Raw genomic sequence first — 24,170 nt, 5'->3', positions numbered from 1 at the left:
TTAGCTATGCCAAAACAAAATGCACTAATACACAAAAGCATTAGCAGCATTATCATTTAATCTGTTAATGCAAAAGACAATCCCATAATTTAATATTGTAAACAAATTCTGTGTTTTCTGGGATTATTGCAAGTAATCTAAATCCTTGTTATTTTATGCCTTCTATATTCCATCAGAATGTTATCAAACGGCAGCAATGGGTTTTTCCCTCATCGTTAAAATGGAACATCGGAATCCCATTGCGATTAGACACAACTTAGTTGTAGGTTTCAGTGAAACATTATTTATTAGCAAGATTACGTACGGAATATTGAATGAGTACATATTCAAAGTGTATTATGTTTTGCCAGTTCTTTATCAAGCAAAATGGCGGGTCTCCCTATAGACTTCACAACGAGCGAAATGATAGACTATTGGTACGTGCGTGTGACTTCCAGCAGAGAAGGTTGACAGCCTTTAATCGTGTAGATATTGTAGATACCTAGTAGATCCTATACATTCACAGCCAGCCAAATAATCCTTAGATAACAAGATAACGAAAACTAATCTACCCCAAAGTGACATTTTTTTCACAAAATGCAATTAATTTATCATGCGATTAATAAAGCTATGACTCAAACCGGATTTGTGTGATTTCTAATAAATCATTATGTCACATTAAATACTCACATAATCATGTTTTTTCAATTAGATTATTTTGCTAGAAAGCTTGTTATTGTGTTGCATTGTGTAGTAAACTCCATAATTTTATTATGTACCTACATAAAAGTTAACAGTGAAACTAATATTGTAAATGAATACAACAATCAAATTGCTAATCAGGCAAGGTAAATACCGAAAATTAGAATTTTTTCCAACTACATTAGGTACAGTCAGCGTCAAATAGTTCGTGACACCCAAAGTGGCCAAAAAGTTGACAACACAACCATATTCCATAATAGTAGCAAAGATGTGTTGCGAACTTTTTGGCTACTTTGGGTGTGTCACGATCTATTTTTAACATAGGTAACTCTTGCTGTGTACCAACCCTGAACTAGCGCCTTAATTTTGGACCGCTTTTAGGTACGAAGGCTCGTCGATCGGATACAGGCTAGCCAAGTCCCTGATCCTGAGCAAGGCCCACGAAGCCCTAGGGCTGGATCAGTGCACGACCTTCGTGTCGTCTGCTGCGCCCCTGGCACCAGAAATCAAGTCTTTCTTCACCTCCCTCGACATGCCCATCGTGGAAGCTTTCGGCATGAGCGAGATGGCTGGAGCCCATGCTCTTAGCATCTACCCAAAGTAAGTCTTATTTTTATTAGGAAAGAAACCAATCGTTATAAGAACCAGTAGAACATACCAAAATTACATAAAATTGTTCTGAGCAAGCAACATGTTTTAATTATCATGTTTTAATTATGCTATCAAATAACAACCTATGTAGGTCACGAGTAACTATAGCTGAAGAATAATTACTAGATGTTATCAAGAGAACACATTTCACTCAAAGTATGTGGAATATTTATATTACGAGAAAATAAAAATATTTTTCTTCGCTTTTCCAGAATGAAAATCGACTCCGTCGGCGAATTGCTGGACGGTACAGAAACAAAATTCGACGGTTCCGTGAGTCCAAACGGACCCGGTGAGATTTGCATGAGAGGTCGCCATCTCATGATGGGCTATCTCAATGACGAGGAGAAATCTATATCCGCGATCGACAGTGACGGGTGGATTCACTCGGGCGATCTCGGACGAGTTGACGAACACAACCTGTTGTACATTACTGGAAGAATAAAGGTAAGCATTTATGTAAACCTACTTCAGTTTACCTATTTATCTACATATCTAAAGTAAGCGCTCAAGGACTAACGCCCGTATTTACAAACATTACTATGAGGTCTCACACTGCGCGTGGACGCACAGGGTGACACACGCACCAATCACACAGCTCAATTCAACGCTGTGCGTACGATTTGCTGCTTCACTTATGCAAGCATCATTTATAAATACGCGTGTAAGGAGTAATATTTAGGCTAGACTAACTAAAAATTTACTAATAAAATATTGAGAAACTGCCCAATTCAATGATAAAATATCATCGTGTTAAACATTTTAATTGCCGAAAATCCGCAGACAAATACGAGTAATTTCAAAGCGTTCTTCTTTTCTATTCCTCTATTCCCGAGACGTGCTGTTATGTTTCTATGAAACGATTTTAGCTACGATGAGTGGGTAATAAATTAACTATTCCCCCAGGAACTGCTGATCACCGCGGGAGGGGAGAACGTGGCGCCCGTGCCGATCGAGCAGGTCGTGCAGGCCGAGCTACGGCAGGTGGGCTACGCCGTGCTCATCGGAGACAAGCGAAAATTCCTCTCCATGCTCATCACCCTAAAGGTACTAATATAAGGTTTTCATCCGTTTTCACCATCAATCCCTAATTTTTATGTTCCCTGTTATGTGTTACCATAGGCGCAATTAAAAATTAAGGTTTGATGGTGAAAACGGGCATAAGTGCCCTAGTAAGGGCCTATATACGGAATATACTACCTATTTGAATTTGAATGGCGGGTACGGATTTGCGAAATGTAGCATACAATGTAACATATCTGTTCGTGCGCGTAGTGAGTACGGTTCGTGACGTCTACACTATGGGAATTCTGTTACATTGACGATACATTGTGACAATGCGGACGGCAAATCCTTTCATTGCCTGTTACATTGCCTGCTACATTTCGCACATCTGTACCCGGCATAATAATAGTACGAAAGTCAAGAAAAAATATTATGATCTTATGACGTTTTAGTAGAAAAAAACGTGTTGGTTACTTCTTTTCTTTGCCACTCGAAAAACTGATATGGCCCATTCGCATTCAAAACACGATTCTCCCAGACATATTCGGCATGTATGATGTCACAGTACGCTAACCCATTGACTTTTATTTATTGCAAATACCTAATCTAAAAATCAAAGTTTACAGTTAATTCGACAGTCAATGATCTCAAGATTCAAAGGAAAAGAAAAAGAGTGCTAGAAAAGAAGTGTTTTAATGAATTAAGTTTACGTAACGTTATCTTAGAATAATTCGTAAACGGTGTCAATAACCTATTAAAATCATACGTGATGAAATAACACCAACCAACACATTATTACGCTTGCTTCAACATGTCGACTATTCAACCTGCTAAAGCGACCTTTACGCTTGCCAGCTGATGTGACCCTGGTCTTGAACTTCACTCTTTGCAATACGTTTGAACGCCGCTTATCCCCGACCCGAATTGAATAATTATATTGTTTCAGACTAAAGTGGACCCCGAGACGGGAGCAGCGCTCGATGCTTTAGAAACCGAGACCTTGAAATGGGTACAGAGTCTCGGCAGCACCGCTACAACTCTTAGCCAAATATCGAAAACCAAAGACCCCGCTGTAAGTATACAAATAGGTTATCGCTAAATAAATTGCCCGAATGGTACGATACAGGCAATCTCAACAGGCTATCCGTAAAGATATTGTCCAAAGATCATTGGATTGGTTGAGTTAATGTTTGAATTTGAATCCAGTTTTCAGTATCATTTCATATGAACGGGCCTATTATCTGACCACCATTTAGTGACACTTTATTGAATATCCGGCATTTTATCTCCCTTGTCTAGTATTACTGCCTGACCTTGAAAAATATAGACATAATTGAAATGTAGTTATGAAGGAAAAAATACATAGGCAGATTTTTTTTAGCCAAACGGCTTGTTTGATGATGGTTAACATCATCATTACTCAAAAAATAGTTAATTTAATTACTCGTAACAACAGCTATTACGTTTGACATTGTATGACCGCTAACTGGTAAACATACTATCTATCTTATGAACTTTAATACTTACGTATTAAATAAATTATGTAAAATAAATTGATGATATGATTACAATCGCCCCTCTCGATTATCTTTAAGATTTTAAGATTAACGAATAGTTAATCATGAGTTTGTAGTCACATAATGCATTTTACATAATAAATAATAAATATCTAAATAAATAAATATCTTTCGACAATTTCACACAGCGCTATCTAGCATCAAAGTAAGCAATTAATATGCTTGTGTTATGGGTGCTACTTTAACGGATATACTACATATAAACTTTTTAAATACATACATATTATAAATGAATCAACTGTGTGCCAAATTACTAGCCTGCCTGTTGTCAACTGTCTTTAATCACTTTAGTTAGAGTATAAATAACCTACTGCATTCAATGACAACGGTCTGATAACGTTCAGATATTATTAAAATAAATTCCCAACTTACCACTTATTGAAACCAATCAGTTTATTTAATCACTAAGTTGTAATACACTTGCGTGATAGTGTTGATTAATTACTCACACTTACGTATTAATTCGCAATTTTAGAAATCACAATGACGCACGATTTGGCCAAATTTTAATTCATCATTATCGAACGATTACGATCAGTAATAGATAGCATGATTACTCATAATTATTTTATTCAATTTTCAGGTACACAAAGCCATAGAAGAAGGCTTAGCCCGCGCCAACAAGAAGGCTATCTCTAACGCGCAAAAAATACAGAAGTTCACCATCCTCCCCGCAGACTTCTCAATGCCTTCGGGAGAATTAGGTAAGGAGGAAAATTCGCGTAATAAGCATTTCCAAACTTGCAAGTCTGATGACAAGCCTATCTTCGTTGCCCATCGGTATGACGCATTTAAGCTGTGATTTGCGTCACAAACCACAAATAAAAAACCCAACAAACAATTCATTTTAACACCTTGCTGTTGCCAACTACAATAACTACTTTAAGTAACGTAATAAGAATATTTAACATTGTTTTTTCAGGGCCCACGCTAAAAGTAAAGAGGAACGTAGTCTACGAGAAGTACAAAGACATAATAGAAGACTTTTACAAGGAATAACTATAGGATTAAGTTTAGTAAGTAGGGAAAGGGCGTCCATTAATAAATTATTCTGTTAATATATTGCTCAAATAGGGACTTATTGTGATTGCGTAGAGGTGTACATAGGATATATTTTTGTTACGAAAAATATACTGTTTCTAAAAAAAGTTGTATTATTAAAACACCACGTTAATAATATAAATTTATTTAACTATTACGATAAAATCTTAATAATAGTAAATTCAATCGGAATGGATATCTAACAACTAACAATAATATAAATCGATTTATATTTAAATTTAGATAATACTTTGAAAAGATAATGCATAAAATATAAGAATAAGTACCTGGCAGTAAATTCCATTATTTATAAATTCCATTTTGCTAACCTAAGTCTAAGATACAATTCTAATAAATGTCAAAAGAACAAAGTCAAATATTAAACATGATACTGATGTTTGAGTAAGTACATGACGCTTTTACCCGTAAAATATTTAAATCATATTTCACGAATGTTTTAAGTAAGTACAATATAAAATCATTTTCTTATTACATAACTATGATTGGAATGATTTCTTTTCAATAAAGGAAATTATATACTTAAATTAAGAGTTTATAACGATAGTTTGGTCTAGGTGACCCAATATTTCATATTCATTCAGATACAAAGACAAAAAAGAGTGTAACCTACACGAGTAAACATGAAATATAATGCTATGCTAATAAAACTAATAAGCCCGTTTTGGAAAAGGGATCAAGTGCATCAGTGCATGTCAAAACGATAAATTATTAATAATAAATTGCATTTCAAAGAATAGATTATGAGTTTAACAACTGAGAAATGCATTGATAAGATAGGGATGATTTACCTTTAATTTTAATATAATATTCTACACTAGCTTTCCGCCCGCGGCTTCGCCCGCGTGGAATTTTGTCTGTCACAGAAAAACTTTATCGCGCGCGTCCCTGTTTCAAAAACCGGGATAAAAACTATCCTATGTTCTTTCCCGGGACTCAAACTATCTCTATGCCAAATTTCATCAAAATCGGTTGCGAGGTTTAAGCGGGAAAGCGTAACAGACAGACAGACAGACAGAGTTACTTTCGCATTTATAATATTAGTTGGGATTATTTCGCAACGAATAATACATTTTTACCAAGTTCATAATACAGTTTGGAAATACTTTAAATTATTGTGTGGTAACACTTTTAGTTATTGTCTTAAGACAAAAAGTTTTTGTCAGGGGTTTTCTAACACCTCGTTTCACTAAAGTTTATTTCATAAATTGATCGATTCGTTAATAAAACTCAATGTCCTTCTGACGGTTTTTCTTTGATTAAGAATAATTTATAGAAAATGTTTCTATTATAAGTAGAATAAATAAATAAAGATTGCAAGTAGCGTGTCTAAACTTTTAGCATAAAACAGTTAAGTGTCGTCTCGAATGCACTAAAAAAACATAATTCTGTAACGTCACGCAAGACGCGGAATATGCTTTCAAGGTCCTAACTCCAAGAGCAAACACGAGACGATGTTTCTCGTATATTCAACTTGTTTGAGAGACAAGTTGCAAGTAGTTTGAAAATTGTACCTAATACCTCACAGACCTCGAAATAAAACAAATAGTCGTGGCGACTACTGTTTGTATATCGCTATTTATAACAGGATTCTTAACCTCGAGTCATTATTGTATACTTCATGTTTTTCAAAAGTATGAGTATGGTAATTGACAACCATAATGCTATCTGAAGTTGGACGTACGTCTGTAAGGAGTGGGTGGAGCTTGTAATGGCGCGCTGCAGGGAGAGCCCGTTAGTATTATTAGAGGTTAAGAAACCCTGCAATAATATATCCAGGGTTGCCAATTTTAAGGGAGTGTTCCACAGATTGTGTATACTTCATTGTTGTAAAAGTATAACGCCCGTATTCACAAACATTACTATGAGATCTCACAGTGCACGTAGAAGCACAGGGTGACACACGAACTAATCACAGAGCTCTATTCAACGCTGTGCGTTCGATGTGCTGCTTCTCTTAAGCAGCATCATTTGTGAATACGGGCGTGAGTATAGTTGGCAACCCTACCTGAGGTTGGACGTACGTCTTAAGGAGTGGGCGGGGCTTGCAAGGGCGCGGGCGGCGCGGTTGAGGGCAGTGGCGGCGGCGCGTCAGCCAGCGGGAGCGGCTTGGCCACGCCGATGCGGACCACACCGCGCGGAGCACCCTTCAACGCTGCTACTGCTTGCTCGAGGCTCGCGTCTTCGAGGTTCTGTGGGAGAATGTTACATTTGATATGTTGTTTAAACGCTACAAGCTACTGCTGAACATATATCACTACTAAACGCAAATGAGAGCGGTTTTGGACAGTTTACATACAGCTGTTTTCTGAAATCTAATGAGGATTTCGGCACATGATGTTATGGCACTTAAGAATATTAGAACATAAGTTGCGAGGTTGCAATCGATATCAAAGGCAAAAAAGATACGTGAAACTGTAAACCAGCAAAGATAGAAAATGGCTCCACAAATCGGTTTACATCTAAAATCTCTATCATTCACATCGCACTGAAATGATCATAACCTCTGAATGGCGCTATTGTCATACGACATCAGAAATCTTGTAAACTTAAAAAATAGTTTCATGCGTAGTGGCAGGGTTAAGGCTAAGTTCAGATTGTCTCGTGCCAAAGTTCGTAATTTTTTACCACAGGCGTACATTTGAACTTAGCTTAAATGTTTAATACGTAGTTTTAAAGATTTATTGAGCAAGCAGCGGATTCAAATTGCGCTATCTTTTTTTTTAATTTTCTCTTGGCCCTCCAACTGGCGTTTATACAATAAAGATACCACTAATGTACGTAATATAACATTGTGAGCCTTGGTCTTCCTAATACAACACTAAGTCACAACTCGCGAGGGCACATGCGCGTTTTTGTATTAACAGCGCAAAGTGGCGCGGATGCATGAGACAGGTTTGAACGTTGTACACGTGCGATATACTAGCGGTGGTACTAAAAGGCGGGCATACGCCGCGGAGCGTAGGCTCGCGGGAACGGGTATCCACTCTGTGCATCCGCGCAAGTATTATCCATACAGCCTAAAAAACCAAGTCAGTCAATACCTGGTGGGTCCTGGTAGTCCAGGATCGAGAACCCGAGCCCGGCTCGCCTGTCACCAGCTCTGACATAAGGTACCTGGTCGTTGACGAAGAGCAGCCGGTCGCCGGGTATGAGGCGGCCGTCCTGCTGCGCCACGCCGCCCGGCACCAGCGAGCGGATCACCACCAGCGTGTGCGCCGGCCGCAGCGGGTCCTGGTAGTCCAGGATCGAGAACCCGAGCCGGGCTCGCCTGTCACCAGCTCTGACATAAGGTACCTGGTCGTTGACGAAGAGCAGCCGGTCGCCGGGTATGAGGCGGCCGTCCTGCTGCGCCACGCCGCCCGGCACCAGCGAGCGGATCACCACCAGCGTGTGCGCCGGCCGCAGCGGGTCCTGGTAGTCCAGGATCGAGAACCTACCCCGGTTCGCCTGTCACCAGCTCTGACATAAGGTACCTGGTCGTTGACGAAGAGCAGCCGGTCGCCGGGTATGAGGCGGCCGTCCTGCTGCGCCACGCCGCCCGGCACCAGCGAGCGGATCACCACCAGCGTGTGCGCCGGCCGCAGCGGGTCCTGGTAGTCCAGGATCGAGAACCCGAGCCCGCGCTCGCCCTTCACCAGCTCTGGATAACAAACAAAATAATAATGTAGGATTAATTTATAAAAGCACAAACGATCTATCTCACATTTCACAGGTCAATATTTACTTATTTATGCAGAACAAGGCAGGTATTTGACCGCAATCACACCTGATGCTAAGTGAGATAATAATAATAATAATAATTTTTTTATTCATTAAAATAAGAACATTATAAGAACTTATTATGCTAGAGTTTACATATAGTTCAATAGTCTTTTGTAGCCTGAGCTAGGTTAAAAACCTGTGTTTCAGGCGAAAAAAGCTCACACGTAAAATAGTAATTAAGTAATAATTAAATAAATTAACAATTTGCTATATTATATAAAATTTTTAAGAATACTTAGGTTAAAACTTAGATTACATAGGTACTACAAGTAGCTCCTCGGTTAAGTCATATGTCAAACATTGAAGATACTTAAATACGGCTATTTTACAGTTATATAAATTTAGGGCATATATGTTAAGAGTCTTATTTAATTTATTGTACAGAAACGGACCGAGGAAAGTAAAAAATCTATTTGTATAAATAAATTTGGAGATGGATTGCGAAGTGCAGACTATGTCTTTCCGTCTTTTATTAGTGGTGTCAGCAACATAAAAGTGCGAGGTGTGTTGTTTAAGTAATGTGTGCATTATGTATAATTGGCGGACAGTTAACACATTGCAGGAACTATATAGTAGGTGGGTAGGGTAAAAAAAGGGAAGAGAATTCGCGACTTTCAAGATGGCTCTCTGAGCTCGTTCAAGTGGAATTAATATAGTCTTATGTGCTCCACCCCAGGAAGTAATACAGTACTGGATAATAGATTGGCAGAGCGATAAATACACTTTTGTGATCAGTTTTTTGTCTGCTATTTTTCGAAGTTTTTTGAAGACATATATTAATTTGCGTACCCTTTGAACTAAATTTTCTATGTGAGGTCTGAAGGAGAGTGTCCCGTCAATTATGATCCCGAGATATTTTAGGTTGTTAGTTTCATGGATGGTGGGGCACATGCATGTGGTGGTAGGCGGGGTTTGACATTGGTGTGCATAAAGGTAAGCATTCTTTGAATTTTCGTGTCGGCTGCGCATAGAAAAGTGTATGAATTTAGTCTTGTCAGCGTTTAGTGTTAGTAAATTGCAGTGAAGCCAGTTAGTTACAATGTTAAAACCTAGCTGTGCAGTCTCATAAAGCTCCGCGCTGGTTTTGGCTGTGAACAATAGCGCTGTGTCGTCGGCGTATGATACAAGTTTACCATGACCTATGTTGAGGTTGCACAAGTCATTAATGTAGATCAGGAACAGGGTAGGGCCCAGGATACTTCCCTGGGGAACACCAAATCCAGAGCATCTCTCTTCATGACTTGTGATATTTCCTATCCTAACGCACTGGTATCTGTCGTTTAAATAGTCCTCGAAGAGTTTTAGCTGTGTGCCTCTTATGCCCATTGCCTCCATTTTGGTTAAGAGTATGGGAACAGATACAGTATCGAATGCTTTGGCTAGGTCAAGGAAGACTCCCAGGGTTTTGTTGCCTTTACCAAGTTCCTCAGTTACATATTCAGTCAGACTGTGAACTGCATCGGAAGTGGAGCGCTTGGCTCTGAAGCCAAATTGCTGGGTTGAGAGTAACTTGTGAGTTTCTAGGTACTTTACCAATCTATTGTTGATAAGCTTTTCTAGGATTTTGGATATCGACGGGAGTAACGATATTGGTCTATAGTTGTTCACCAAAACTTTACTGCCATTTTTATGTATGGGGATTACTACAGCTTTTTTCAGACATTTAGGGAAAACTCCCTCCGTTAGACATATGCGAAAAATATAAGTAAGGGAAGGTACCAAAATATGCCTGAAACGTTTTAAAATTGTATTGTTTATATTATCCCATCCAGCCGCACAGTTGTTCTTCAGCCCTATGATTATGCGATCTATTTCTTCTTCATCCGTGTCCAACAACGCAAAAGTTTCAGCATTGTAACTCTGCTGGTGTATAGCCGACTGGTTGTAAGTGCGTTTTGGTACTTTTTCAGCCAGGTTCTTTCCTACGTTAGCAAAATAGTTATTTACATTATTAGCTGAGAGAAGCGGTGCCGAATTTGTTAGTAATAGGCTCGAACTAGAATCATGCTGTTTTGTAGTGTATGTGACTTGCTTTATGTGTTTCCAAAGTTCCTTACTATTGTTACTTGCTTTTTCCAGTTTGAGATGCTGTCTAGGATAATGATAGAGTATACCTGCTGCGCAAGCGCACCTTCTCACCGCCGTCAGCGCCCCGCCTTGTCACGTACAAACAAAACAAACTTTGCGCGTGATAAGGCAGCGCGCTGACGGCTTACCACCTTGCGAAAAGGTCGAGTGCCTATGATCTGTACCTCGGAGGACCATATGGCTGGCCCAGTGAGGGGTTCGAGGCTGCTACCTTTCCGCCAGCCGATAGCGCGCCGCCTTAAACGCACTTAAGCGTTAACATGATTGTAAAATCAACCGTAACACCTTGCACCTTGCTAGTTTCCTTACCTATGATCTGCGGTTCAGATGACCACATAGCAAGCCCGGTGAGCGGCTCTAGGCTGCGCGAGCGCACCTTGCCTCCAGCCGATAGAGCTCCACCTTCCTCTGCGCCGGCGCCTGCTAGGCTTCCATCAGACTTCGCCTATAATAATAAACTCTACATTGTAAGACTCATTTTCATGATAATCAAACACTAATTTCAATCAAAGAATACTATAAAAGTGAAATTGACAGTCTCAGTTCGGTTATCTCATTCTGCGGCTTGAATACAAGGAGTCGTTTCACGTTGTGTACAGTATTTTTTTATTACTTTTACTATTCAAAAATTACAATGTGTCAAGCATGTCACTAATAAAAGGAAAAAAATATGTACAGGCTTATTATGCTAATATAATTATGTTGTACAATTTTATCCAGGCATTTCGTCATTGTGTCAAACAGTACTTTTTTTTACATGTTTTATATTGTACACATTCAAGCATTCATGTGTTTGATTAGTTAAAATTCAATAAGTGCTCGTAGTACGTAATTTTTTCTGCTGTAATAAGACTTAAGTTACAATGAAGATGTATAATTTTTGCACAATCATAGGCATTAATCAACTCTTAATCACGTTTTCCCTGCATTTTAAAAGAAAGAAAGAATGAAAAAAATTTTATTTAGTACCAAGTTCATACCATAAACAATACTACTATGTACCTTAACAAGTGTAGTAGAGGGCGGCGCTAGATCCAACGCAGGCTGGGGACGGGGCCGCGCGCAGACCATACACACTTCGCTCGAGAGTTCCTTCAGGATCGACACCACTTCCAGGTGGTTCATGCCTAGGAGCCGGTGGCCGTTCACCTCTATGGATACATACATATGAATGTTATATTGCGGTTTTAATAAACTTCTAGCTTCGGCACGAATTTCGATAAAGAACAGATGAGCCGCGAAAGAATTAAACATTGATCTAAAATCAAAGGATTCGAACTTGCAGATTCCTGAATCGCAATCTTACCACATCAGTGTAATCCATTGCGTGGGTAAATCAAGTTTGTTGCTTTGAGCAAAATAACGGAAGAAAACAGATTTCTTCTTAGAAAAAGAACATTTGAGGATCACCCACCCATCCATTTAAACTTCTGCCTAGACATTGCACTTTTTGATCGAATCGAAAATCGAATCCGTCATTCCATACAAAAAAAGGCCTTTCGACCACTTTTCGACTGGTTTGCGATTATAATGTGCACTTTGTCTAGACCCAATGGACTAATTTTGATAAAGAAGAGCCGACTATGTTATACAATAGCACAAAACTTATAATTAGCTCTACGTTTTTATCGAAATCTAAGCGGACAGCCGCAGGCATAAGGCTGGTTTTAGTGTCACGCGGACCGTCCGGTGCGGACCCGCTCCGCACGGCCAATCTGTATGAACTTCTAGGGAGCGTTTGAGAGTAATGCGGTCCGGAGGAACCGCTCCGCTCCCTAGCAGTTCATACAAATCAGCTGTGCGGAGCGATCCGCACTGACAGTCCGCGTGACACTAAAACCAGCCTAAACTAGAAATACAGTAAAGCACTCACCAAGCAGTTCGTCTCCCGGGCGATGGACGCCCGCGCGCCCCACCGGTCCCTCTGGTAGTACCGACCTCACGTAGTGGTGCGGTCTGACCTCCCTCCCTCCCTCTACGTCTACAGTGCCTTCAAGGGATATGCCCAGTCCGCCTCCGCCGCGAACTACCACGCCCACTACTATTTCTACGTCGGAACCTGTGATAAGAAGGTAAAAAATATGGTAAAAATGCAGGGATATTAACAGTATTGATTCAGGTCACAACATTTAACTCTGACTTCATAATGACACTAGCCATTTGACATGGCTAAATAGTACGGGACTATTCCCACCTCTCTTACCCACCGCTGCAACTTCTGTGTAGCCAGGATCTACAGCTTGACCGCCAATAAAAAACCCAACCAGTGAAGATCAAGTTTGTTCCGGGGGAAAGTTAAACTATCATTGGACCCGCAACAAAATTAATCAGAAGAACATAGGAGTTCGAAGTTAAGGTTCGACTTCCCTCCGTTGCAAAGTGGATGACAGGTGACAAACAAAGGTTTAGTAACCTTTATGAAAAGATATGCACCACGGACAATAAACATCAATCAAGGGGGCCTATCTTATGAGCTAGCTACCTGCCAATAATATTTTTCACAAAATATTGGCTCAATAGTACTGAAGACAAACGTATTTGAAACACGGAACAGTATTTATTAGATAATTTCTTTATTTTTGTTATTATACATGAACAGAAGAGAGTCAAAAAGGTTATGTTTTATCGGAGATACTAATCTGTAACCACTGTTAGGCCCGGTTTCCACCAAGGCGTAGCGTAGAAGTGTTTCGGATAACCAATCAGATTTCATTATTTCCACTTTTCTTCTCCGCCCCACGTATCTCCGGTACGCGCCGTGCCGCCGCGACTGGCAAAATCTATAGAAACATTTGACTTCTCCGCTTTGGTGAAAACCGAGCCTTAGATATTCTGAAAGAAAGTAAATATGCATTCAGCATGACGTACCAAGTATGGCCTGCCACTTGCGCTTGATGGCATCCTTCTGCTCCTGCGAGCGCGGCATCTCGAAGGCGGGCTGCGGGCGCGGCGCGGGCGGCGGCGGACTGCGCGGAGGCGACGCCGGCGCGTCATCCACGGTGCTGTCCAGCCTGCGCAGAATGTGGAATTATAGTCCATAGTTGAAACCAGTTAACTGACATACTTGCTCAGTTGTTCCAACAAAAGCTTCCACCAAGGATTTCCACAACGGATCTGCGCTGTCCGGATCCAGTTTCTCCACGCGACCTTCACCAAATTGTGGACCTAGTGGAAGGTCTGCCACTTGAGAATATTCTGTCCCAGCGGCACAGGGAAACTCCTAGCATAGAACATAGCTTACTTTTTCTACTTAGTTATTAAAACGCGGTTCTCCTGTAGATTTTTTAAGGCAAAAACAAATCACGAAGTCACATTTTGGTAAGCTGACTGTTGTTTTAAAAAAGCCTTAAAATTATTTGGTTTATGGTATCAAGATCAACACAATAATCGAATGGTGCGTCCAGACTGGGCGAACGGGCTCGCGCGGCAAACTCAACATCCTGCTCACTCAAAAGCAGTGAGCAGGATGACCAACGTGCCGCGCGAGCCCGTTCGCCCAGTGTGGACGCACCATAAGAATAATGCCATCCCTGTATTTCCCTCCCCAAACCACAGTGTGTAGGCTAAATCCTCCATTAGCCTCTGGTAAATGAGTCCTTCTCCTGCAGTGGAGTTAAAACCTTATGCTGATAATGACCCATGTCTAGGAGAACAAGACATTAATTAATTCAATAAAGTCCACACTCACGAGCTATGCAGGTGCGTCATCTGTATGTCGCGCTCGGCGCTCGACTCAGGACGGTGCATGTGCAGGAAAGGGTTGTGAGGCGCCGCCACGATGGCCGCCGACTCGCCCGCAGCGATCGCTTGTTGAAGTTGCTCGAACTTCGGCCCGCGGAGGTATCTGTATAGTAAAAAGTTGTTTTCAGCAATGGGCAGGGCACATAGTACGCAGAACTGACGGCCGATGGGGCAGCAAGTTTCTGGAGTGGAGGCCGCGTAAAACGCAGCGTGGGACATCTACCTTCAAGGTGGACCGACGACATCATAAAGGTAACAGGAAGGCGCTGGACGCAGGCCGCTACCAACAGGGTAACATGGAAAGCATTGGGGGAGGCCTATGTCCAGCAGTGGACGTCCTATGGCTGAGTAACTCTCATCATTATTATTATAATAGACCATGAAAGTGTAACGTCACAAGTCTTATGAGGTTGTGGAGATGCCCTTCGTGCCCAATATTGAGGACCCGCGCCTGATTGATGATTGAGTTGACAGTTTTATTTTAGAGGCACAGCACACATGCTACTTTTAGCATTGGCGATCGGCGATTTAGCTGCTTTTTAGAAGTTGAATACAGCGACCACACATTCTAAGGCAGCGGCGGCGATTGAGTCGCTTTTTAGAAGTTCGATGCAGCCACTGATGTTGCTAAAACGCGCGATTCCGATACCACTTCCCAACAAATGAAGTCGCGAAATCACGATTTTGCATCGATACAGCTGCTAAATGCCGATCGCCGATGCTAAAAGTAGCATGTCTGCTGTGCTCTTATTCTTATGGATCTTATCTAACAGCAACTAACCTTTCCAACTCCAGCGTGACCACATTCCCGCTCTGTTTGAGCGCGTCCACAGCGCGCTGGTTGGACTTGCCGGCGAGGGACACTCCGTCGACAGCCACGATGCGGTCATTGACCCGCACTTTCCCGCTGAGGGCCGCCGCGCTGCCCGCTGTCACTGACTTCACGAATATTCCAGAAAGCTCTTCCTTTTCGCATACATAGCCTGTTGATAACATTATAATTTCTTGTGATTGTCATCATTAGAAGCTCAAAGTTGCAAAGCGTGCTATTGAGAGGGCTATGCTTGATGTTTCTTTACGAGATCGAATCAGAAATAAGGAGATCCGTAAACGAACTAAAGTCGCTGACATAGCCCGACGGATTAGCAAGCTGAAGTGGCAATGGGCAGGGTACGCAGGGTATTACGCAGAACTGACAGCCAATGGGGCAGCAAGTGGAGGCCGCGTACCGGAAAACGCAGCGTGGGACGTCCACCTACAAGGTGGACCGACGACATCATAATGGTAGCAGGAAGGCGCTGGACGCAGGCCGCTACCAACTGGGCAACATGGAAAGCATTGGGGGAGGCCTATGTTCAGCAGTGGACGTCCTATGGCTGAGACGATGATGATGCTGTCATTATAGTAAGACAGTTATGTGGATGATATTTTACCTGCTATGGTTATTCCAAGGCCATTTTCGTCTTTCTTTAACTGCACAGTAAATCTGTCAACTTCTGGCGATTCTGCGTCTGTAACAACAGAAAGAATTATAAACAAATTCTGACAAGACATAATATGAAGAATAAGTTGAGATCCAGATTATTTTGTTACCTGTTTCTGGAGGTGGTGTAATAGATTTGTCAAAAACAAATCTGGTAGACGTAGAGTTCAGAGATACAGGCGTCGGTTGAGTGTGGAAGACCTGCTCGAAACCAGCGTCCATGAGGTAACGATCCAGTGCTTCTGGGTCGGATAGGAGCCTGGCAAGATAAATAAGAGTTATTAAGTCAGCTAAAGTATACTTTATAAAATAGCAAAACAAAGCGGGTACGATAACTGCCAAGGGGCAAAAGTTATGTTAATTCTATTTTTCCCGATCTTTGACAGTGGATCTATATGGCCCAAGTAGTTTTTTTAGGTCATAAACGCTTTACTTTTCATTTGATGAAAAAAGAAAATAAACTGTTACAAGTGTCATTAATTAGACAGTAAATGTATTACAACATAGTACAAGACCTCCTTAATTTGAAAGAAAAGGTATTGGCGTATCTAGGTTTCTTTTCAGGGGGTGCGATTAGTATCATAACTCATAAGTGAACCTACTGTTACTATCAACTATCATCTTCAAATTAGTAGCCCAACATTCTAGGGTATGCCACCCCGGCCACCCCGCTATTTACGGGCATGAGAAAAGCCTTGTACCGACCTGGCAGGGACCACGGGCGCGGATGACGCGTGCGCCGCGGCGGGGTCGACCGCGCGCGCGACCACAAGACGCACGCGTGATCCTGACGCGCGCAGCACGCCCGCCACCTGCTCCGAACCCATCTCCAGCCACGAGTTATTCCAAGTTTCGAATGTTGCCTTTCACACGCAGAGCGAGATGCCAGCATGACAGACGGTGGCAAATAGGCCCGAAACTATCTAAATAGCGTTTCGGAGTAGTCCTATTGCTCCGAACCCATCTACATCAGGCATGCCTTGTACCCACCTGGTAGGCACTATGTCGCGGAGAGGTCAACTGCATGACAACGAGCCGAGCTGCAGCACGCCTGCCTCCTGCTCCGAACTAGTCGTAACCTATCTCCATCAGCATACCTTGTATCCACCTGGCAAGCACCACCCAAGTAACATTTTACTCCATTTAAGAGTTCAATAGTCGTTCACATGTACTCCACAAGCTGTGTATGTCAGCTGTATACGAGCTGTATAGCTTGCTATAATGCTTTTATAGAACCAGTTTGGGCACAAATTAGACAGCTTTAAGTTCACTATGGCTGTACATTAGCAGTATAATAGCATTATAATAGCAGTTTAAGTAGTAACATCGTACTTAAGGCTGACTTACGGCACTATATGGGACGCAGTGTGAACCATACAACGTACGTGAGGACAATAAAGAGTAACAAGTGGCTAAATGCACAGCTTTCAAAGTTATAAAGTCCGACAAAAGTACTCCAATGCTACCTAAAGTTCACGTGTGTCTTAAATTATTTCCACATTTTAATATTAGTTTGGTATTTGTACGTGAGTGCCAAGAGGGAAACAACTCGGGCGGATAATCATTTATGCAAATAATAACACGGGTTTTAAATACTTAATAATGTTAATGCCATTGGGAATGCAACTTTATCGTGAAATGTATACATATTTACAGCTAAAATATTTACGCGCCTCTGTAAAAACGCGATATTCATTTTAAAATATTTAAAACTGGCTGAGAGGAAATCTACAATTTTCAGTTTTTGATATTGGATTGGCATTATAATTATATTACGGTAATTAATTATAACATGAAACCAAAACTCAATCGCTCTATCTGCGAATTTTGTGATAAATCTGCATTAATTTTGGAGATTTATTTGGTAAATATTTTAGGTTATGTAGAACAAAATGGTGGAAATGAAATACGGCTATGTGAACTGTTATAACTCCAATTTAATGCGGTGAGCGTATATTAGGTTCACATGTGTTCTGTTAGAATGCTGTTATCTATATGAAGTTCCACATTTGTACCACTACAGCGCTAATGTCTATAAATTTATTCTAATGTGAACTTATGTACAGCTTTAAGATGTACCTAGTTCAGGTCAATTGTGTATCTTTAATTCTTTCAAATACTGAAATTTTAGAGATCCGCAATAAAAATTATTAATGTCCGTTAAATCGCCTAGCCCAGGTACTAATAGTCAAGTATGAATACCTAAAGCATCAGACGGTAGTGTTCCCGGTTTAAATTCGTTTATTATGTTCGACAATTTATTCAAAGCGGAATGAGGAATACGATTTTCAATAGCCCATGTTCTTATTTTTTTTTGCGAAAGGTTAAATAATTGTCCAAATCAAAATGGTATTCACTATCACAAGAACTGCAATCATCACACTCTGATATCTGGTATATTTTGAAGGGAAGTTTCAGGTTCAGGCATAATATTTTCCTCTGCATCATGTACAGAACCACCATGAACAACTAAAAACAGGCTTGGGGAAATGTGTAATAGAATATCACATTCACATTCGTGTTCAGCTTAAAGCAAATAAGAGTAGTACTTGTGGACAAATAAACTGCTATTGATGTTAATGGACAACACATATAGTCCTTTTAACAGCCTACAGTGTACATGCGAACCATTGAAACACTTTTGTACAGATAGTAAAAAAAGGTTATTTTAATTATCACAAACAAGTCCTACTACAGCTACTAGCTGTATAACAGTCTAAAACATGTAAACATAACAGCCTTTGGCTTTATAAATGACCACGTGTGTTCTATTAAAATGCTAGCTCTATAACATCGTACAAGTAGGCCGTTAAACAGCGGTTGTCGCATCTCTACCCTCCTATAATGCTCTTAGTCAGATGGCTGACTAAAGGATAGTTGTTAGAGTATTATAACACCAACAATCGTATAAAAGTATAACTCTACACTAGTCTACACTCCTATAAGTCCCTTAGACAGGTATAGGTGTAATTAATTGCAATAATACAGCTTATACATCACGAGTGAACTGTACTAATGCTTTAAGTACACATTGGAACTAAATGTGAACTCTTAAATGGAGTAAAATGTTACTTGGGCATGAACCCATCTTCTCTATTAGGCAAGCCTTGTACACACCTAGCAGGCACTACGGGCGCGGGTGACGCGTGCGCCGCGGCGGGGTCGACCGCGCGCGCGACCACAAGACGCACGCGTGAGCCTGACGCGCGTAGCACGCCCGCCACCTGCTCCGAACCCATCTCCAGCCACGAGTTATCCCAAGTTTCGAATGTTGCCTTTCACACGCAGAGCGAGATGCCAGCATGAGCGACGGTGGCAAATAGGCCCGAAACTATCTAAATAGCGTTTCGGAGTAGCCCTATTGCTAAGAACCCATCTCCATCAAGCATGCCTTGTACCCACCTGGCAGGCACCACGCCGCGGCGGGGTCAACTGCATGACAACGAGGCGAGCTACAGCACACCTGCCACCTGCTCCGAACTAGTCGTAACCTATCTCCGACAGCATATCTTGTATCCACCTGGCAAGCACCATGAACCCATCTCTATTAGGCAAGACTTCCCAAGTAACATTTTACTCCATTTAAGAGTTCAATAGTCGTTCACATGTACTCCACAAGCTGTGTATGTCAGCTGTATACGAGCTGTATAGCTTGCTATAATGCTTTTATAGAACCAGTTTGGGCACAAATTAGACAGCCTTAAGTTCACTATGGCTGTACATTAGCAGTAAAATAGCATTATAATAGCAGTTTAAGTAGTAACATCGGACTTAAGGCTGACTTACGGCACTATATGGGACGCAGTGTGAACCATACAACGTACGTGAGTGTAATAAAGAGTAACAAGTGGCTAAATGCACAGCTTTCAAAGTTATAAAGTCCGACAAAAGTACTCCAATGCTACATAAAGTTCACGTGTGTCCTAAATTATTTCCACATTTTAATATTAGTTTGGTATTTGTACGTGAGTGCCAAGAGGGAAACAACTCGGGCGGATAATCATTTATGCAAATAATAACACGGGTTTTAAATACTTAATAATGTTAATGCCATTGGGAATGCAACTTTATCGTGAAATGTATACATATTTACAGCTAAAATATTTACGCGCCTCTGTAAAAACGCGATATTCATTTTAAAATATTTAAAACTGGCTGAGAGGAAATCTACAATTTTCAGTTTTTGATATTGGATTGGCATTATAATTATATTACGGTAATTAATTATAACATGAAACCAAAACTCAATCGCTCTATCTGCGAATTTTGTGATAAATCTGCATTAATTTTGGAGATTTATTTGGTAAATATTTTAGGTTATGTAGAACAAAATGGTGGAAATGAAATATGGCTATGTGAACTGTTATAACTCCAATTTAATGCGGTGAGCGTTATTAGGTTCACATGTGTTCTGTTAGAATGCTGTTATCTATATGAAGTTCCACATTTGTACCACTACAGCGCTAATTTCTATAAATTTATTCTAATGTGAACTTATGTACAGCTTTAAGATGTACCTAGTTCAGGTCAATTGTGTATCTTTAATTCTTTCAAATACTGAAATTTTAGAGATCCGCAATAAAAATTATTAATGTCCGTTAAATCGCCTAGCCCAGGTACTAATAGTCAAGTATGAATACCTAAAGCATCAGACGGTAGTGTTCCCGGTTTAAATTCGTTTATTATGCTTGACAATTTATTCAAAGCGGAATGAGGAATACGATTTTCAATAGCCCATGTTCTTATTTTTTTTTTGCGAGAGGTTAAATAATTGTCCAAATCAAAATGGTATTCACTATCACAAGAACTGCAATCATCACACTCTGATATCTGGTATATTTTGAAGGGAAATTTCAGGTTCAGGCATAATATTTTCCTCTGCATCATGTACAGAACCACCATGAACAACTAAAAACAGGCTTGGGGAAATGTGTAATAGAATATCACATTCACATTCGTGTTCAGCTTAAAGCAAATAAGAGTAGTACTTGTGGACAAATAAACTGCTATTGATGTTAATGGACAACACATATAGTCCTTTTAACAGCCTACAGTGTACATGCGAACCATTGAAACACTTTTGTACAGATAGTAAAAAAGGTTATTTTAATTATCACAAACAAGTCCTACTACAGCTACTAGCTGTATAACAGTCTAAAACAAGTAAACATAACAGCCTTTGGCTTTATAAATGACCACGTGTGTTCTATTAAAATGCTAGCTCTATAACATCGTACAAGTAGACCGTTAAACAGCGGTTGCCGTATCTCTACCCTCCTATAATGCTCTTAGTCAGATGGCTGACTAAAGGATAGTTGTTAGAGTATTATAACACCAACAATCGTATAAAAGTATAACTCTACACTAGTCTACACTCCTATAAGTCCCTTAGACAGGTATAGGTGTAATTAATTGCAATAATACAGCTTATACATCACGAGTGAACTGTACTAATGCTTTAAGTACACATTGGAACTAAATGTGAACTCTTAAATGGAGTAAAATGTTACTTGGGTTGTACCAACCTGGCAGGGACCACGGGCGCGGGTGACGCGTGCGCCGCGGCGGGATCAACCGCGCGCGCGACAACAAGACGCACGCGTGATCCTGACGCGCGTAGCACGCCCGCCACCTGCTCCGAACCCATCTCCATTAGGCTCACCTAAAACAATAGATCTTCTTGTAACGAAAACACGATAAGCTAAGGCGATTATCACACTGCACCGCGCTCCGCCGCGGTCCGCGTGGCGACATATAACGAATCCCGCGCGCAAACGCGTTGTCAAAGTGTTGTGCCACGCGTGTTTTCTATACAGACTGAGGTACTTGCATATAATGATTAAATCTGTCGTCCCGCGTACCGCGGCGGAGCGCGGTGCAGTGTGATAATCGCCTAAGTGACGTGTCAACTTATGTAGTTGTAAAGAAGTGTATGTTGCTCGTTTGATGCACCTCACGAGTAACCTCGCAATGTCGACATGTATCAATGAGTTTTCGTATTCAAGCGGGTTAGAATTTTTATTTATGTCTGATGTCTCTGGTACTCATAGTGCATGCTAGATGACAGTTTTAAAAATTCAAGGATATAAATTTAATAACTTACATCTCCAATTTGCAGGATATGATCGCCAGATTTCAGGCGGCCGTCACGATCCGCGACACCGCCCGCCAAGATCGTTTTGACAATAACACCGCTAGTTCTTGCCCCAATAATACCTGTCAAATAACATCATAAGGAGTGTTTTATTCCAAGCCAGTTTCATGCTGTAAAAATCTTTTTCAGAATGTACACATTTTGATTAATAAAGTATTATGTTCTTACCAAATCCAAGACCAGTTCCATCATTCACCAGGTTTATAATCTCAACTTGAGCCCAGTCACCAGCTACAATATTGTGTGATGTTGATGCCAAGGAATCATCATTTCGAGACAGATCCAAAATTCCACGGCTCTGAAATTTAATTATATTGATGGCCTTAATTTGTATTTCATAAGCTTGTAATACATTATGTACTGAATTTCTATAAGAATGTAAATTCCTAATGTGGAAATTATGTTTATGGTTTTTTAGTATAATGATAAATTAGTCATTACTTTAATGAATAGGGAAGATATGAATACAATTATGACTTGGCAATGGTATACTTTATGAGTCACTGTAATAACCTGCTTTGGTGACATGTTGGAATCAACTGAGGCACTGTCAAGGCCTAAAATGCGTTCGTTATCAGAACTGGACCCAAATTCCAGGCTCTGAGGCGGAGACACCTGAGGCACTCTTTGTTCCTCTTCCCCTTCATTACTGCCATACAAATTTCTTGCTTGCAAAGCCAAGTCACCTGGAAGTAAGTGAAATATAAACCAAAATATTTTTTGTTTGGTTTAAATGCATTTGTTACACTGGATGTGTTCTGTGATCTGCCAGGCTAGGTTGCACGCCGTGATAAACTTTATCGACATCAAAATGTGTGGGAAAAATCGATAAAACGGCGTGATAACCGCTTATCGCGGCGCGCATGCTAGGCCTACAGGTCAAATTACAGCCTTCATCATGTATGAATGTCACTGTTAACTACTCCAGTGTGGCAAATCCTTCAGCAGCAATTCTGTTGAGAAATAGTTATTCATACAAGACTCCACCTGGATACAAGCAGTGCTGGGCTGGTTATAGAAATTAATTGTTGTGCTACAGTCTTTCAGTTGAAAAATACAGAGATAACATTATGAAAATCAAAGCATAATTTGAACAGAAGTTTCATAATTACCAGCTGGAGTAATATCAAAATCACTGGGCAGAATAGATGGGTGATGTGCCACTTGAGTGGCAAGCATTCCAACTGAGTCATGTAATGTAGCAATGCTTTTCAATATAGGGCTATCCAGTAAATTGATAAGCAAAGTCAAATCATCACTTGTGGCAGCCTGAAAACAAATTGTATATCTGTTGTAATTCTACGAATATAGCTACATTATTACAGGTACTTTTTATGAGTCACACAAGCAGTTTTGTTCATCTCAAGCATAATAATACCTTTAATTTTGGGTCATCACTTTGATCTACAGCAGCCTTTACACTCTCCAATTGCTGTAGAGCGTTAGAAATATTTACTCCCAAATGCATCCTGCAAAAATAACGTGTGTTTTTATTATCAAGTACAAATTAATACAGAAATGAATTCTATGAGATTGCAATTAAATTAAACACTTACGTGGAAATTAATTAAAACTGTAACTAAAACAAGAAACCTTATAAAGAGCACAGAGCCGTGTAGATTAATACTGAGCCCTCAATCATTAGGCAAGATTTCGATCTAAAACTATTGATTTTGCGAAATAGATGCGAAATCAGTCACACAAATCACAACTTTTTGTCCCGCACTAGATTATCTACAAGTTACACTTGCATTAATTTGATAGCTTGGTGTGGATGGTAGACTGCTAAATAAACATTAACATTTCTACAGTACGTTAATTTAGTTACATTAATTCCATGAATTTACGAAACAGAGCAAAGCAAAATAAAAATATGTCCGAAAACTAATTTTTGACAGCTCTGAGTTTTTTTAAAATGAAGTTTTACGGCTTTGGGTACAAGGCACAAGCCCTTTAACTATGGACC

At 40.5% G+C, this 24,170-nt stretch overlaps 2 protein-coding genes across 3 annotated transcripts in view; one reads left to right on the top strand and one right to left on the bottom strand.

Moving 5' to 3' along the window:
- The window catches only part of LOC135071880 (long-chain-fatty-acid--CoA ligase ACSBG2), a 24,243-nt gene extending 18,743 nt beyond the window's left edge, over positions 1-5,500 (top strand). For both annotated transcript variants that reach the window (XM_063965734.1, XM_063965742.1), the window contains exons 10-15: positions 1,063-1,281; positions 1,545-1,779; positions 2,239-2,379; positions 3,284-3,409; positions 4,498-4,618; positions 4,837-5,500. In XM_063965734.1, coding sequence (XP_063821804.1) covers positions 1,063-1,281; positions 1,545-1,779; positions 2,239-2,379; positions 3,284-3,409; positions 4,498-4,618; positions 4,837-4,913 — 919 coding nt within the window. In that variant the 3' untranslated portion in view covers positions 4,914-5,500. The remainder of the gene's footprint in view (positions 1-1,062; positions 1,282-1,544; positions 1,780-2,238; positions 2,380-3,283; positions 3,410-4,497; positions 4,619-4,836) is intronic.
- LOC135071892 (patj homolog) lies at positions 5,085-24,170 on the bottom strand. The gene is made up of 17 exons (XM_063965754.1): positions 23,761-24,170; positions 23,583-23,673; positions 23,317-23,473; positions 22,718-22,890; positions 22,373-22,502; positions 22,154-22,266; positions 21,576-21,712; positions 16,161-16,309; positions 16,001-16,078; positions 15,349-15,550; positions 14,515-14,670; positions 13,695-13,837; positions 12,700-12,885; positions 11,829-11,977; positions 11,136-11,271; positions 8,450-8,616; positions 5,085-7,165 (listed from the first exon to the last, which is right to left on the bottom strand). Exons 2-17 carry the CDS (start codon positions 23,670-23,672, stop codon positions 7,001-7,003), a joined length of 2,331 nt encoding a protein of 776 aa, XP_063821824.1. The 5' UTR covers position 23,673; positions 23,761-24,170; the 3' UTR covers positions 5,085-7,000.

This window comes from Ostrinia nubilalis, chromosome 1 (assembly GCF_963855985.1).
Source record: "Ostrinia nubilalis chromosome 1, ilOstNubi1.1, whole genome shotgun sequence".
NCBI classification, from domain to species: Eukaryota; Metazoa; Arthropoda; class Insecta; order Lepidoptera; family Crambidae; genus Ostrinia; species Ostrinia nubilalis.
Note: the sequence above shows the minus strand (reverse complement) of the source record. Positions and strands in the feature narration are given on the sequence as shown.